The 17,896-nt window shown below is 41.0% G+C and overlaps 1 protein-coding gene across 2 annotated transcripts; it reads left to right on the plus strand.

The window, feature by feature from the left end:
* Nucleotides 1-112: 112 nt before the first annotated feature.
* Rbak (RB associated KRAB zinc finger) lies at nucleotides 113-17,168 on the plus strand. 2 transcript variants are annotated; one of them, XM_003469915.5, is made up of 5 exons: nucleotides 113-252; nucleotides 1,297-1,418; nucleotides 9,492-9,618; nucleotides 10,032-10,124; nucleotides 10,966-17,168. In XM_003469915.5, exons 2-5 carry the CDS (start codon nucleotides 1,404-1,406, stop codon nucleotides 12,873-12,875), a joined length of 2,145 nt encoding a protein of 714 aa, XP_003469963.2. In that variant the 5' UTR covers nucleotides 113-252; nucleotides 1,297-1,403; the 3' UTR covers nucleotides 12,876-17,168. The 2 variants fall into 2 exon arrangements, with proteins under 2 accessions (XP_003469963.2, XP_063090114.1); XM_063234044.1 differs by lacking the exons at nucleotides 113-252; nucleotides 1,297-1,418 and having other exon boundaries at nucleotides 9,949-10,124.
* The last annotated feature ends 728 nt before the right edge of the window (nucleotides 17,169-17,896 follow it).

Raw genomic sequence — 17,896 nt, forward strand, 5'->3', positions numbered from 1 at the left:
GCCCGCTCCTGTGGCTGCTGGCCTTTGGCCTCTCTGGCGCTATTCGCGGAGCCGGTGCCGCCGGCGACACCAGCGAAGCGGCACCAGGCGGGCACTAGCTGTGCGATCTAGAGTCTGTGTTGCTGGGCGAAGGCCCCAGTGGGACCGAAGCGCTAGCACCGAGCCTGCGGTGGAGAGCGGAGGGGCCGGGCGGCGGTGACTGCACCTGGCGCGGCGTGCAGCGACCTCGGCGGCCAGGCGCTCTGCGGGACGGTGAGTCCCAGGGGCAGATTGGGGTCCCGACTTGGGTCCTTGGAAGTAGCGGCTCGGGCGAGGGGACGGAGGCGGCCGGCTCAGCCCCACCGGATCCCTCAGGGGCTGCGCGGCCTGGGCCTAAAGGGGTGGGAAGGGGCACCACCTCCGGGTGAGGTCGGGAGCGCGAGGGCCGTGGGAGAGTGTGGAGGCCCCCGGGAGAGCCGGCCGATCGAGGGAGCGTAGGCTGGCTGCGCCGGCCGAGGCACTCCGCCGGCGGATCTGCGGCTTTGTGTCCCGCGGAGGCAGCGTCCCTGGCTCCGCTGCGAGTGTCGCTCTGCAGCCCTCCCTTCGCACCCCGGGACCCGTTCCACCTCCACTCCCCGCTCGAGATTCTTCCAGCGTGTCTGTGGGTGACCGTCAGACCCCAACTCTGTCGGCTGAGTCTGCTCAGGTGTGCCCTTGTAGACTCAGTGCAGCGCTGACACGTCTCTTGTTTTGTTGGTAGGTAGATGAAGAGGGTAAGCCTGAGCAGGTGGGTTTCCTGGCAGGACTGTTCTGATAGGACTCAAACTCTCAGGCCAGTGTTCGCCAATGTGTTGAAGTTTTTAACGTGCAGCAGTCGCCTCTTTCAGTCAGATAATATAAAAGCAAAACCCTGCCTACGCGCAGAGATCCACTTTCGAGCGCTGAAGTGCTGAATTGCTATGAATACATAGAGTTTTAACTGACTTAAAAATACAATAGAAAATGTATGAGCCGAGTGGGTGGTAACTTTCTTTCGTTTTCCTTTCCTTTTCTCGCTCTTTTTCCATCCCTCTTTGCCTCTCCCTCCCTCTTCTCCTTTCCTCCACTGCTGTCTTGTTTCCCTGTCCGTGTATTAAATGGGGGCCAAATGAGAAAGCAATGTTTGTATCCCCCATTGAGATTCTAACCCGTCTAAACACCGTGCGAGTGAGTGTTGGTATTAACAGTGCGTGCTTCTTCTCTGTCACCAGTTTTGTCCAGTTTTGTCCCTCCAGTAGTTTGCACTGAGTGTGATTTCATTTGGTGGCTCCCTTGCAGGAGATTCCTGCCTGTGCCTGCCAGATAACTCCAGACATCTGTGACCTTCTTTTCCCTCCCTAAAGTCCACCAGCAACAGTCATCCATTTTCCCAAGAACAGCAGAAAATGTACAGGCTTCAGGTGAGTTTTCCTGGCTGCGTCTGTTTTCTTCTTCATGCCTCTATTACGTGTTTCAGGAGTTTTCTAAAACGCTGACTTTAAAACAAAAATGCAGGGATAAAAGACATCATGTAGAATCCAGTTAGAGTGGCAGATGGACCTTGAGAATTTTTTTTTTTTTTTTTTTTTTTATCTAAAGGTCTGTCTTTCCTTGACAGAAAGCAAAAGGAAAATAATATTTACTACAAAGTTTGCATTGACTATTGGAAGAAACCATTTCTTTCTTTTTTTTTTTTTTTGTCGTTCTCATTTTTATCGGTACCAGGGATCGAACTCATGACCACCTGCTTGCAAGGCAGGTGCTTATGCCGCTGAGCTAAATCCCCAGCCCCTGGAAGAAACCATTTGATGGGTGGTGGCCTAGGCCAGTCATCAGGTGTTCTGGGAGGCTGAAGTAGGAGAAATGAAAAGTTTAGGTCCATCGTGAGCAACTTAGCTAGAGTCTCAAAATAAAAAAGCTGGGCATAGAGCCCTGTGGGAATCCCCTAGGTTTAATCCTAGTATTCCATCCCTGCCCCTGCTTTAAAAAGGAGGATTTTGTTACTCTTTTATTTTAAACATTTCCTAGAAAAAATTCTGTGTTGAAGTTATAAAAATTGTGATAGCTTTGCCAGTATCTAAAATCTATAGATCATTGCACTGCATGGCTTCCTTGTTGTGAATTTAATGGTGGGTTAGCTGCCCCAGAAGAACTTACTACATACCATTTTTCCAGTTACCAAAATGTGAACAAAGTAGACTTTGCAGGGGTCGGGAGGGACAGGGTCTCGTTTGGTAGCTAAGAGTGGTCTTGAACTCACTATGTAGCCCAGGTTGTCCTTGAACTTGTGGAAACCTCCTGCCTAAGCCTATCTAGTACTGAGATTACAGTCTTGGGCTGTCACCCTTGGCTAATACCATTCTTTTAAAATATATAGTTGACATTTCAAGTTTACAGTTTCTAAAATTTTGGAGTATATTCTCTTCTGTCAGGATACAAATAGAGTCTATGTTTTGCAGTTAACCATAGTAGCCTGAATAATGTCTCTATTATTATTTTGCCCCCAACGCTTGACTTTTCTTTGTGAGATATTTAACCTAGGGCCTTTGCACTGAGCGGCATCCCCAGCCCTTTTTTAGTTTCTATTTTGATACAGACTCTCAGTGACTATCTAGGTTACCCATGCTGAGGTTGAGCTTGTGATCCTGCTGCCTCAGACTGCCAGAGTATAGGTATTACAGATCTGGCCTGCCAGTTATTTTTGAGGACATTGCGATGTTTGTCTTTAGTTTCTCAATTTAGAGTGCATTGCCATCATTTTAACCTTTTTGTTGTTGTTGTTTTGTTTTTTAACTTCAATTATGCCTTGTAAAATTGGTTTTCCAGTCTAGAAATTTAATAAGGTTTATGTCCAGTCCTTTGTCAAGACTGCTGTACATGGCATTTGTGCACATAGGGAGCATATTCTGTATCTTTGTGTCTTTATTTTTGTGGATGATTATTACAGTGATCCCTTGATCGGGGAGGCAGAACAGTATTCATAATGGAAGTAATGTACCATTTCGTCTTCATTTATTTGCTGGGATAAATTCTTAAAAGTAAATTCCATTTTGGTTGCATAGTTCACACTGGAAAAACAGTTTTCAAAATGTCTAGTATCTGTGGTTTGTTTTGGTGTGTTTTTTTTTCTTTTTCTTTTTTTAGAGATAGGGTCTTGCTGTATTGTTTAGCCTGGGCTTGACTATGCAGTAGTCCTCCTGCCTAAGCCTCCCTAATGCTGGGATTACAGGTGTGTGCCATCACACTCAGCCAAAATCTTTCTTGCATCTTAAAACATTGAAGTTGTGATTCTTTTTGACATTTAAGTAGTTCCATTTTTGGCCAGGGAAAATCCCTTAAAGTTGGATTCTGAGTCCTTTTGAAATACTTCATATTGTATTCGATTGCATTAATTTTTTTTAAAAAAAGTTGTTTTGAAATAATTTCAGATTTTTAGGAAAGTTGCAAAGTATTTTACACAGAAATATCATTTTCCTTTTGCCCAGATGCTGTAATCGCCACATTTTCTTTATAAATCACCTGTGTCTGACATGCACATTTACTACATTTACATTACACACATATTTTCTTTTCCTTTTGAAAAGAAAATATTGGAGAGTGGGTGTTACTTGTCATGCTTCTTTAACCTGTTATTTCAATATTTCAGATTGAACTTAAAACCATGGAGGATACTCTTTTATATATCCATCACATAGTTACTAAATTCAGGAAATTTTAAATTAGTACAATACATGAAACTATAGTTCACTTTCCAGTTTCCTAGAAATTTGTTGCTATGTCTTTATCTCTTATAGAACATACATTCTAGGATTGTGAATTGCATTTAGCTTTTTTTTTTTTTTAAGGTCTGCTTAATGTGAAATAATTTCTCAGTGTTGTTACACTGTTTGAATGTGGTTTTTTTTTTCTTTTTTAGACAGGGTTTCTGTGCAGTTCAGACTGGCCTTGAGCTCAGTTTGTAGCCCAGGCTGGTCTCAGACTTGCAAGAATCCTCCTGCCTCAGCCTCCCGGGTGCTGGGATTACAGGGGTGAGCCACCATGCCCGGCTCATTGAATGTGGTTTTCTTATTGTTGGTTTTTGAAACAGGTTTTGCTATGTAGTCCAGGCTGTAGTCCAGGCCTTGAACTTGAGGTGACCCTCCTCCGTCAGCCACCTGAGTCCTGGGTACGCACTACGCCTACTCTTGGGGAGATTTTGACCGTTATTTCTTCAAATCCCCTAGTCTCCAGCTTAATCTGTTTCTTTCACCTTTGTATTAGGCTGCTTGAAATTGTACACAGTTCACTATGGACACAGTTCACTTTCAATTATCTTTTCTTCCAGTTTCATTTAATGTACTGTCTTTGCGGCAACTTCATATTCAGTTTGAAACTTCTTGCCTGACTCTACTGAAGTATTTTGGATTTAGGAAATACAGTTTCAGACTTTCAGTGTTCTCTGTTAACTGTGTCCATTCTTAACCACTTTCACTTGATTGGCTATTTTCTTCCTCTTGGAAGATTGAATCTTTCTTCCTTTTTTTTTTGTACTGGGAATCAAACTCATGACCTTGGGCTTGCCAGGCAGGTGCTTATGCCTGCTGAGCTAAGTCCCGGCCTCTTGGGTCATATTTACTGTCCTATTTTTCTCAAACCCTCAAATCTTTCTCTTCACCTCTGACTCTTGTTCATGGCCTGGAAACTTTGGAGCAGTAGCTAAGGGGCTAATCTAGTTTTCCATCTCATAGGTTACTGTCTTTCACTGCCTGATGGTTAGTGTTCCTGAAAAACCAGTACTTTGTGTATGTGTGTGTTTGTGTTTGTTCCTGGTCATAACTGAAAGCAGAAGTCTCAGATGTTTCAATGCAGTGGACCTCATTCATGAATTCAGTTTGTTCCGAAATTTTGGGAAAGATAGCCACATTTGTGTTCGTGTGGGAAAGACGGCTGTGGCCGTGTTTGTTGCCTGATGTAGTATATACAAAGAAAAACAAAATTTTGCCAAATACTTTTGTTTGTGAACCACACTGTTCACAAGTAAAAGTGTTTATGAATCAAGGGTCCATTGTATTTCATACGCATGAGTCACTGTTGGAAGTCCTTTCCTCACGTCAAGGTTATAGAACCAATCACCTGTTCTTCATCTGTGTGGTTGGACTTCTCTCTTTTGTGGTATGAGGTACGAGTGCCGTTTGTGCCCGTTTAGGTGTTCATCTCCTGCTCTTGCAGCATTGGTGTTAACTTTGCCTTGGGACAGTGACACAGCATCAGCAGCAGCAGGCTCTAAGCGGAAAGGTGTGTTTAGCTGACAGTCAGGAGGTTGAAAGGTGTGATGCTGACAGCGGCTCTGTTCCTGCTGTCATGTCACACTAGTGGTGCACGTATGTGAGAGGGTACGTCACCAAACAGGAACTCGGAGGCGCTGGTGTTCCATACGCCCTTCTGTCTTGTTTTGTTTGTTTTGTTTTGTGAGGTAGGGTCTTAATATGTAGTTGAGGTTGGCCTTAGACTCACTGTAGGTTGGCCTCAAAGTTACTGTGATCCTCCTGCCTCAGCCTCACTAGTGCTAGGATTACAGGTTGTGCCACCATACCAGCTCCCACAGTCCCACCTGAAGACACGCTCCAGATGATCCAAGGACCCTTCACTAGGTCCCATCCTCTCAACAGTGCCACCGTCTCCTAACAGTGCTATCCTAGGAACCAAAATTTCAATCCCAATGGACTCTTGACTGACACTTAGATCACACCCAACACATAGCACCATTTGCTAAAAATCAGTTTTGCTTCAGTGATGTGGCATGTCCCATCATCATAGAATCCTAGAAGTCTGTTCTAGATGTACCAGGTTGTCTCTGTGTGTGTGTGTGTGCCAGTACCCAATTTCTTTATTTTGGGGGGACGAGTGCTGAAATTGAATGTAGGGTGGGATACATGTAAGTGACTTAGGATATGGGATGTCTTTGTGTTGTTGATCTTCCCAAGATGAAGAAATGTTACATTTGTTTCCATGTTTTAATGTTTTCTTGGTAGAGATTTTGTACATTTCATGTTGTTTTATCTTTCTAAGCCTTGTGTAACTTGAATTATGAAATCTACTGATTTGTGTTAATTTTATATCCTAAAACCTTAAACTTTAAAATTTAAATTTTATTTTTTTTGAGACAGGCTCTGGCCTTGTAGTCCAGGCTGGTCTTGAATTTATAGTGATCTCCTGCCTCAGCTTTCTGAAGCTGAGATTACAGGTGTGTGACACCATGCCCAGCTGTTAAAATTCTTTGGTGAAATTAGTTTCATCATGAGTTATCTGAGTTTTACTAACATCAGCAAATAGAAAGTGCTTTTTCTTTTATCAATCAGATTTCTCTAGTTTTTTTCTCATCTCTATAATTAGAGATGTGGTACATTTTACCTTGTTGGGATTTTAGCGAGAATGTGTGTAGTGGTTTTTCCATTTCCTGACGTCAGAACTGAGAGAAATGAGACCTGAGTATGTATGCGTGTGAATATTTGTGTAAACTCAACATGTGCTTCAGTATGTACCTGCCTGTGGGTGAGATACATAAGGATCATGTATATAGGCGTGTACACAGCACACATACTGGATATAGTAAGGTATAAGAAAGTGTGCATATGTGTATACTGAAGTGTCCATCACTTATTTTCTTGTGTTCCTTTAAAAATCAAGTATGCTGGGCTAGAGGTGTAGCTTAGTGCTGGAATACTTGCCTAGAATGCACAGGGTTCTAGATTTAACCTCCAGTATCATAAAAAAGAAAAAGAAGAATAAAAAGAAAATACTGGGTACGCATTTTGAATATCATCAGGCTTTGCCAGTTTCTTGGAAATGTGTCGTCTTCTTTCCTGTATCATAATGGGTTGTTATACTTACAGCTTTCTAAATATTAAATTAATCTGTTAAGTCCTGTTCAGCTACTACTGTGCATTCTGTTTTCAGTCTAGTATTGCGTTTTGTCTGCTAGTATTCTATTTGGGCCATTTATTTTGACATAAATAATATTGGCATGTGATTTCATATGATTTGGTAAGCAGTCTTCTAAGGCCTACAATGCCTCGGTTTCTGGGCTCCCTTAGCCCAGTTCTTCCTTTCCATGGACAAGTTTCTCAGCTTGCTTCTGGTCTGTGGATGGTCATGTATGTTCTGCTTAAGGCTGCAGCTGTATCTTTGCTGTCCCGAGGAGTCTCACTTAGGGCTGTGTGCAGTTGTGTCCAGCAGTGGTGCGTCCTGCATGGCTAACAGTATGCCGTAGCACAGTTGTTGAGCATAACCTACAGGGCGAACGTCTGCAACACCAGAATCTGCTCCCTGCAGCAGCACTGAAAGCCCCATCTTGCTGATGTTTCACCATGGTCTGAGAATTGTACAGAAACCATTTTCTTAGGTGACAAATTACTTTGATTTTCTAAAGTGACTTTCTGTTGTCATTATGCATAAATATGATCTTGTCTTGGTATATAGTTTAGGTTCTAAATCTCCTTTCAAAGTTGTTGGCAAGCTTTCATTTTTTTCTATCAGATAGGAAATTTAATGTTAGTTTGCAGAGTGAATAGTGGTCCCCCCCTCCCCATTTTAACATTTTAGGTCTTGTTTGCAAATGAGAAGGCCATTTTGGAGGTGAAGGCTTCCATGTATCTTTAGCCCAGGTGTCATTTGCAAGTCATCTTCTGATTATTTTTTTGTTCAGCCTCTACGTTCTCTATTTCTGAGTTGAATTTGTTGGGTCTGACTTTATGTCCTAAATTTGCTTTGATCATTTCCATTTCTTATTTGCTAGGAGACCTCCTATAATAATTCTGTGTCCCATTTGTTAACCAAGCTTGTTGAGGACTTTTAGAAAAATTCTACATTGCAGTCTGATTTTTAAGTATTTTCTGATGGCCGTTTCTCTGCACAGTGTTCTATTTTCTGAAGCAATAGCTTGCTGGGTTTTTTGGTTTTTTTTTTTTTTTTTATTAGTACATGTTTATAGTGCATAATGCACTACATTCCTTTTGGAAAGTTAATAACACAATAACATCTTAATGCCTTCTTTCATGCCCTTTTCCTTCCCTTCCTTCTTCATCTATCTCTTGATTTCTTTCCTTTTTACTTTCTTTTTTTTTCTGTACACGTTTGTAGTACATAATGTTTATATTTCTTGTGTGGAGCTGGTACATGTACAGAACACATCTTAATTCTTTTTATGTTTCCTTTCCCTCCCTCCCTCCATCTCTTGGTCTGTTTTGTAAAAGACTCCTCTCCCTGTTTACTCTTATCTGTCTGTTATTGTGCTCTTTATTTATACTTTGGGCTTTCCTTATAAACAGAACCATTGAAGTATTTCTCAAAACGTATCCATTTCCCTACAAATGACTCAAGTTTATCTTTACGGCAGAGTAGTACTTCATTGTGTATAAATACTACATACTCTTTTCCATTCTTCTGTTGATGGGCATACAGGCCACTTCTAAGATTCAGCTATTATGAATTGTGCTGCTGTAAACATGGTTATGCATGGTCCTGTTATATGATGCTTTTAACTCTGGAGGAAACTGAGAAGAGCAGTGGCTGCATTGAATGGAATTTGTAGTTCTGGGTTTTTGAGAAATCTCCATACTGATTTCTATAGTGGTTGTATTTGTTTACCTTCCCACCTGGATGGTGAACGGTTCCTTCTTCCACAGCGTCTCCAGCATGTTATTATTTGATTTCTCAATGATGGCCCATCTTTCTAGAGTCAGGTGGAACCTCAGTTTTTATTGTAGTTTGTTTAGTTTAATGGCTAACAATGGTGCTTTTGTTGTTACTGTTGTTGTAGTCTTGTTTCAATACAGGGTCTCGCTGTATGGTTTAGGTAGGCCTTGAACTTAACCCAAGTAACCCAGGTAGCCTCAAACTCTTGATGATCGTCTGTGTAGCTCAGTGTGAAGATCCGAGTTCAATTACCATTGCCCCAGTAAGAAAAAAGTGTGTTGCTGTGAGAACGAGGGGTAACCTGGAGGAAGGAAAACACTCCCCCATGATTAGCCAGAGCTGGTTGCCATGGGAAGTAAAGAGGCAGAGGATCAAAGTGCTGAAGCAGGTGAGAGCTGCAGGGAAGTGACGGGAGGGGAGAAGCCCTGAGATGCGGGCGCTCCAGCATGAAGCGGGGAGGGGCAGGGGAAGGCCCAGCAGCAAAAGAAACAGCAGGAAGTGTGTGTGTGTTTACATGGAGGTCTCCTCATCACACTGTCAGTCCTTCTAGGGTAGGAATAGAATTTTACTGAGCTTGCATCCCTCTGAATCCACAAGTTTCTCTGCAAATTTGAAACTCTGTTGTTTTTGGGGTTTTTATTTTTGTTTCTTATCAATTAAAGAACCCAAGGACAATGTGGTCCTGTGTTGTTTGCTTTCTTCCCACTTCCTGTGAACATAAAATGTACAGTGTTCATGGTTAACTTTATTAGTGAGCTTGAGAAGATCTTGTCCTTCCACACTTTTCATGTCACCTGATTCCAATTACATTGCCAATGCAGGGGCCAGTGTCATTTAAGGATGTGGCTGTGGACTTTACCCAAGAGGAGTGGCAGCAGCTGGACTCAGATGAGAAGACAACGTACAGAGATGTGATGCTGGAGAACTATAACAACCTCCTTTCTGTGGGTGAGGATAACTTTCTTTTCTTTTTTTTTTTTTTTTTTTTGGATAAAGGTCTTACAGTGTAGTTCATGCTGGCCTTGAACTCACTCACGTACCCCAGGCTGACCTCAGCCTGATGGTGATCCTCCTGCCTCAGCCTCTGAAGTGCTAGGATTGTAGGCATGTGCCACCACGTGTGGTGATAGCTTGCTTCTGATCACTTTGAGTATATGATTTGGTCTTGAGTTTGAAGAAACAAGTGATAAGACCTTTTGGGTATATTGAATGTTTGTGTCTTGTGCATTGAAAGGTTCTAATTTTGATAGGTAAAAACTGATGTACATTATTATACAGCCTCTGGAGCAGCATCTTCCTGTGCTGCAGAAATTCTGAAGCCACCCAGAGGGTCCCAGTCCTTGTCCATTTCTTGTTAACAGGATATGACGTTAGCAAACCCAATGTGATCATTAAATTGGAGCAGGGGGAGGAGCCATGGACAATAGAAGATGACTTCTCTCACACTTGGCCAGGTGAGTGAATATAGTCATCAGATTTTTGGCTTTCCAAGTTAATACTATACTATAGGTGCAACTTTAGAAATTTCAAAGATTTTTCACCAAATGAAAACTGGGGAGAATGGAAACTGTCATTTGTATTTAGAATTAAGAAAAAGTATTATGATCAGGACATGACTAATTTTAGGTAATATAGTGAGCAAATTGAAAGAAAATTGATTAAACTATTTGTGTCAAACTTCTGAGCTCTGTTTCAGGAACTGTCTCTAAACATGAGGAAATTCAAGCTTTTTAGAGTGTGTATTTGGTTTTGTATGCAGAGTAGAAAAGCAGTGGTTTCAGAATGGCCTAGGTTGGCAGTCCTGATACAAATGATATGTTGCTGATTTAATGTGTCTTGCAGTCTTTTATACCAAGTGTAAGCCATACTTGACTATCCCTTTTGCATGTATATTCAGAAATTGTTCTTACTCTTTCATGGACCTCTTTTGCTCTAAGTCTTCCTGTTTCTGCCTGGATCTAGCACTTACCCAGTAGGGTTTATTTCACCTCCTTTACCAAAGTTTTAAATGCAATATTTTTAATGTAACAAAAGTAATTGCGTTCAGTGAGAATTCACTTTTCCTTTTTCCACTACTACTGACCCTGTACTTCCCAACCTCCATAGTTCCCTACCTCCCTCAAGTCCTCTGTGTGTGTGTGTGTTGTATTCTAAATTAAAGAGAAAAGATCAATACACTCAATTTATGTTTTATTTGTGGATATTAGCCCCAAAAATAATGTACTTAAGTGCCACTCCCATTCTGTAGCTTGTGTGTCCAGATTCACAAAGTTTGTTTAATCTTTTTCTTTCCAGATGTGTGGAAGGTTAATGATCTGATAGAGAGAATCCAAGAAACTGAAGACAAGCATGGAAGGCAAGCTGTTGATACTCACTGCCGAAACTTGCCAGAGGAGCGAAGGGATGCATTTGATAAAGTTTATAATGTACAAACGAGTCTTCCTTCAAACATAATAGCTCACAGATGCGTCTCCTGTGGGAAGATGTTAGAATCTGTTTCAGAATTAATCAGTAGTGATGGAAGCTATGCAAAGAAGAAACCTGATATATGTAATGAATGTGAGAAAGTTTGTCATGAAGAGAACCTTTGTGAGTTTAATGAAAACGAGGATACGTATTCTCAAAGTGAAGAAAGTATTCTGCAGAAAATTAATGATTTGGAGAAGCCGTTTGACTACGAGTGCATGGACGCCTTAGACAGCGAAGCTGTTTTCATGGCTCATCATGAAGGAGCATATATGGGGGAGAAGCCTTATGAGTGGAATGATTCTGAGCCAGACTTCATCCAGATATCAAATTTTAATGCCTATCAGAGATCACAGATAGAAATGAAGCCCTTTGAATGCACAGAATGTGGAAAGTCCTTTTGCAAAAAGTCCAAATTCATCATTCATCAGAGGGCCCACACAGGAGAGAAACCCTATGAATGTAATGTGTGTGGGAAGTCCTTTAGTCAGAAGGGAACGCTCACTGTACATCGCAGATCACACTTGGAGGAGAAGCCCTATAAATGTACTGAATGTGGGAAAACCTTCTGTCAGAAGTTACACCTCACACAGCATGTGAGAACTCACTCAGGAGAGAAGCCCTATGAATGTAGTGAGTGTGGGAAAACCTTCTGCCAGAAGACACATCTCACCTTACATCAGAGAAACCACTCAGGAGAGAGACCCTACCCATGTAACGAGTGTGGAAAATCCTTTTCACGCAAGTCAGCTCTTAGTGACCACCAGAGAACCCACACAGGTGAGAAGCTTTATCAGTGTAATGAGTGTGGGAAATCCTACTACCGAAAGTCTACCCTAATCACTCACCAGAGAACACACACAGGAGAGAAGCCCTATCAATGTAGTGAATGTGGCAAATTCTTTTCAAGGGTATCGTACCTCACTATCCATTACAGGAGTCATTTAGAAGAGAAGCCTTATGAGTGTACTGAATGTGGAAAAACTTTCAATTTAAATTCAGCCTTTATCAGGCATCGGAAGGTACATGCAGAAGAGAAACTCCATGAGTGTGGTGAATGTGGGAAGTTTTCTCAGTCACCATACCTTGATGACCATGACACAACTCATGTAGGAGAGAAGCCCTATGAATGTAATGAGTGTGGGAAAACCGTCCTTGAAAACTCAGCCTTCAATGGTCACCAGCCCCTTCCAGAAGAGGAGAAAACCTATGAATGTAATATATGTGGAAAATCCTTCTCGGAGTTGACTACCTATACTGTACATTACAGAGGACATGCTGAAGAGAAGCCCTTTGGATGTAATGAGTGTGGAAAAACTTTCTCCCATAATTCATCCCTCTTTAGACATCAAAGAGTACACACTGGTGAGAAGCCCTTTGAATGTTATGAATGTGGGAAATTCTTTTCCCAGAAGTCCTATCTCACAATTCATCATCGGATCCATTCAGGAGAGAAACCCTATGAATGTAGCAAGTGTGGGAAAGTCTTCTCTCGGATGTCAAACCTCACCGTACACTATAGAAGCCATTCAGGAGAAAAACCCTATGAATGTAATGAATGTGGAAAGGTGTTTTCTCAGAAATCATACCTCACTGTACATTACAGAACTCATTCGGGAGAGAAACCCTATGAATGTAATGACTGTGGGAAAAAGTTCCACCACAGATCAGCTTTTAATAGCCATCAGAGAATTCATAAAAGAGGGAATATGAATGTACTCAATGTGGAAAATTCCTGAAATCAAATCTCAGTTATTAGAGAACTTCTGACTGTACAAATATGGGAAATTCAGTAGGGAGCCTAATATTGTTCATTTGACCATTCATTCTCCTGAATAGGGAACAGTTTTGAAGTGTTAAATCCATTTTAATCTGAGTTTTCAGAGAAGAATTCCTAAAGTACATCAAGTAGCAAAGCCTTCAAGAAGACCATGGAACTCATGGGACACTAGATAATATATGCAGGTGTGAAATTTTATAAATAATTATTTATTTTAGGCTCAAGTTGTATATACCTATCAGGGAACCATGCTAAGGAGAAACCTGTCAATATGATGAATGTGGAAAACATACTGTCTTGAAAATTGTTATGCTAAAAGCCATATTTCTGATGTAAAAGCAAATGTTTATAGGAAAGATACCAGAAATTAAAAACTGTCAGTTCTGAATAAATTTTCATTTTATGAAATGAAGTTTTAAAATCATCAAGAGTTGTAAAGACTATAGTGTTAGACTACATTTCCTGTTAATGTTTTTTAAAGCAATCTAATGATAATTCTATGCAATTCTATTCAAGTTAGGATTTGAGTATTTTGTGAAAAGGCAGTATTCTTACTTGCATATTGGATGGCAAAATACTAATGGATATGTTGTCGGTGGAATATCTGATAATTATATAATGGTAAAGTATGTAATTTTCAGTTCTTTAGGGCAATTTACAAGTTCATTTTTAGTGAATGTCTCATCAGTAGAGGAGTGACTTTAAACTTCAGTTGAGCAAAAAAACAGAAAAAAAGATCTTAAAAATACAATTTTGATAAAGTGCACACACGATTTGGGATTGAATCTGTTTTAGGGAAAGAACTGCATGAGCTGCCTTACTCTACCTACGTGTGCTAAACCACCGTTCTTCACCTCTTCTATTTCTTGGTCTGTAGATCTGAGTACATAGGATGTCAGTGTTATGTAATTGAGGCATACTTTATCTGAGTTTTTATGGGATATAGATACTATTGTCATTGCAACTTATTCTCAGTACTTTGAAGCAAATCAGTATAGCAGACATTTGCTTCAGTGTCTTGCAGACAATGTTGTAGCAGACATTTTCTGGCTGATTAACTTAATGTCCTCCCCTCATTCCTTAGGGTTTGGCTCCTTGCCTTTTCACTCGACCCTATAAATCCTGATGAGTTTACACCAGTCATGATCCTTTAGGGTGCCAGTACAGGAGCACTCTGTTCTCCACAGTTGGCCTGTTCCAGGGCCCCCAGTGGATGCCTGAGGTGGCCACAGCTCCAGCCTGCATGTGCAGTGGCACTACAGCGTTTCTTCTGAATACATAGATGGTTGCTGTGTCATCAGCAGGTGGCAGACACACCGGGGGTGCAGTGGGTAAAAGGAAGATTTGTGTCCCAGGTAGGATGTGCAAGATCTCTTCACACTAGTTAGGATCATGCACACATCAAAACTTAAGAAATCACTTGTTTCTGAATCTTCCCACTAAATGCTTCTGGACTAGCTATCCTATAGTTGGAAGTGTGCAGAGTGAAACCTTGGATAAGGGGCTCTTGTAACTTGTTTAAAATGGCCCTGTGACCCAGCTCTTTGCAAACAAAACAAACAGGTTTGTTCTAGGAAGTTGGTAAACTCGTGATCAAATGGGTCTTTAAGAATACAAGAATGGTTAAATCTGACTTAAGAAATCAGCCCCTGTCACATAAAAGTGATTTGATGTGCACAAAACTCATCAATTAATATCCATTTATGATCTTAGCAAATGTGGGTAGAGATGAACTTCCTGAATTGGACAAAATAACTTTTAAACTATAACAAACAGTATGCTTAATGATGAAATAGTGAATGTTTTCTCCCACAATAAAAAGTCAGAGATACCGTTTGTCACAGATTTTATACAACTCTGTATAGAAGGACTTAGCCAAGAAATTTTATATTTGCAGAGATATAACTAGTCTTGATCTTAGTCAAAAGACTGAGAAGCAGAGACATAAAATAAATAGAATATTCTGAGAGATTTGCAAATAGTAACTAGTAAATTAAGCAAGGCCCCTGCATATATGCATATAGGGTCATTTTGTAAAATTTTTTTTCATTATATGAACAAGAAAATATGAATTTTTCAAGTGTCTAGGGAACAATTTAACACTAATTTTCAAGAGATTTACCCAGAAAAATACAAGAATTACAACATGGATGTTTGTTTTTTATGGGTTTCAGGACAAACTCAAAACAATGTCACTTTTCCCTAAATTAACTCATATTTTCAATCTTTTTCTGCTTGGTTTTGCTTTTGTGGTACTGGGAATTGAACGAAGGGCCTTGAGCATGCTAGGGAAGCATTGTGGTGCTGATCAACTGCCGCAGCCCTTTAGTTTGTTGTAATTTTTGAGACAACTTCACTGAGTTGTTTAGGCTGGCCCCAAACTTGAGATCCTCCTGCCTCAGCCTCTGAGATGGTATTATGTGCATACACCACCACACCCCATAAATACAACCATAATAAACCCTAGAGTTCTTGAATGGAAATTTGCATGTTAAAGTTGATATGAATATTTAAAAGGCAAATAATATCGTCAAAGCTGTCTTGTAAAAGAGAGTTGTACAATTTTGTTGGCAGGAATCAAGACCAGTTATAAACCTTTGGGAAGTGTGGTGTGATACTGGCACAAAGATAAAAGTGCCGGTGAAACAATACAGAAATTCTAGAAATAGACACATGGCCACTGACCAAACAAGAACGAGGGCAAACTAAGGGGGGAAACAATGCTCGTTCCCCATAAGTTTTGTCAAAACTTTGGAACTTCGTAACAGTGAAATTTTCTTACCTAAAAATCGAAACTAAGATAAAAATGAGTTAGTTTGGATGTACAGACTTGCGCTTCTGCTTATCAGAAAGACATTATTAAGAAAGCAAATGGAAGGCAAGCAAGGCGGGAGTAAAAGCCAGATGGTAAATATGCTGGGCTTTGTTCTGCTGCAGCTGCCGAGTTTGCTGTTGTATGGAGCAGCCAAGAATGACACATACACAGACCTCATCTCAGACTCTTGTTTGCTGCACTGGGAATTGAACCCAGGGCCTTGTTACCAACCTGCGTCCTCAGCTCTCTCTGTCCTTTTTTCTTTTCTGGGAATAAATTGCCCTAACTGGGCTTGAACTTGAAATCCTCCTGCCTCAGTTTCCCATGTGTTGGGATTACAGGTGTTCACCACCGTGCCTGAACATGGTGCATAAGTGAATGGCTGTGTCCCAGAAAGCTTTATTCAAAGCACAGGGCAGTTAGGATGTGGCTTGCAACCTATAGTTTTCTAGTGCTTGGTCTGGAATATTTAAAGAACACCAGCAAATCAACAAGAGGAATGGGGCAAAAGAGTTGGCCTCCCTCTTCTCAAAAGATAATAAACCAGAATGCCAATAAGCACGAGAAGATTGGTTAAGTTTGTCAAGGAAATAGAAATTCAGTACTACTGCCCGCCCACTGGAGTGGTTAAAATGGAGGCTTGAGAAGCAAGTTTGGGCAGGAGTGGAAGCACCCGAGCACTTTGTGATTGCCAGCTAGCAGACAGGAGAGGGCACGTGTGTGCTATGCGACTGAAACAGGCAGAAAGCAACTATCTTGAGGCGTGTATATGTAATAGACTGAATAAATGCATGTTTCCGCAGTAGAATAATGTAGGACCATGAAAGTGAGTGAACCATAAGCCAATGTAGGAGCAGCTGAATTTCTCCATGCTGAATAAAGGAGCACAGACAGAGGTAAGCAGACTGTGGGACTCTGTGTGGAGCATAAAGATGGGCAAAATTTGTCTATGCAATTAGAAATCAATAAGCATTTATCCTTGGCCAGTGCTTACAAGGGATATTTATTGGTGCTGGTAATAATCTGTTTTGAAATTGGGTGCTGAATATCTGTCTTGAGCTGCATTCTTACAATGTGTATTTTTTTGCATGTGTATTATACTTTGATAAAAGTTTCTCAAATCAAATGGCTAACACTCGCTCAGCACTCAGTGTATTTTTCTAGGTACAGTATATGAATATGCTATGGGACAGCAGTTAAATGGTAGATTTTTCATAACTGTGCAACTATGTACTCTATGGTGTTTTTAATGGCAACTGCTATGATTTTCTACATTGTCCTTAAAGTTGACCATTTTGTGTATTTAAAGTATTTGGAAGGGTTTAAGGCTCATTACATATTTTGTCATCCCAGACTCTTGCATATATAAATAGGTCTGGCACGTATCAGTGGTTTCGGGCTTCCTCTTGAATAAAAAAAGCTGATGTATAAACTCTTCACATTTTGTCAAATTGTTTTCACGTCTCTGAATTTGAGGTACATCTTACTGCCGTAGAGATAACATTTCTTAGGGTACACACAGTGCTTAATTCGATTTAATGAAAAATTAAGTTAAAAGGTGTTCCCTTGATTATTTCAGCAAATGTAATATACAGAGACTTTTTTGTTTGGTTTTGGTTTTGGTTGGTGGTATTGGGGATTGAACCCAGAGCTACACCCCAACCCATTCTCCTTTTTGTTTTGAGACAAAGTAATGCTAAGTCTACAGATTGTCCCGGCTGGTCTTAAACTTGGTCATACTTGTGTCTCGGCCTCCCATGGTTACAGGCATGTGCCACCATACCCAGCCAAAATAACAGCACAAATATGACAGAAGAAACATGCAACTAAAACTTTGCACCTATAAAAGTATAACAGCACCTGGTGGGAGGTGCAGCGACGCTGGCTAAGCTTGCAATGGCACAGCGAGGGCAAACGTTCTGATGGAGTAGTCTACGCTTTTTTGCCTTTCACTCTTCTCATTGTGGATTAAGCCTCAAGTGTGAACAGATCTGAAATGCCTGGTTTGTGCTGTGACTTGAAGATGTGACTCCCCCACACTGAGGAAGGGTGTTCTGTCTGTCACCCAGAGCCCTGTACTCTCTGAATATCACTGTAGCCTGCTCACTGCATTGTGAGGTCACCCCCACCTAGCCCCAGATTGGTTTTACTCAGGCTCGGTTAAT

The sequence above is a fragment of the Cavia porcellus genome, unplaced genomic scaffold, assembly GCF_034190915.1.
Source record: "Cavia porcellus strain 051 isolate PalLab524CR breed Dunkin Hartley unplaced genomic scaffold, mCavPor4.1 scaffold_23, whole genome shotgun sequence".
NCBI classification, from domain to species: domain Eukaryota; kingdom Metazoa; phylum Chordata; class Mammalia; order Rodentia; family Caviidae; genus Cavia; species Cavia porcellus.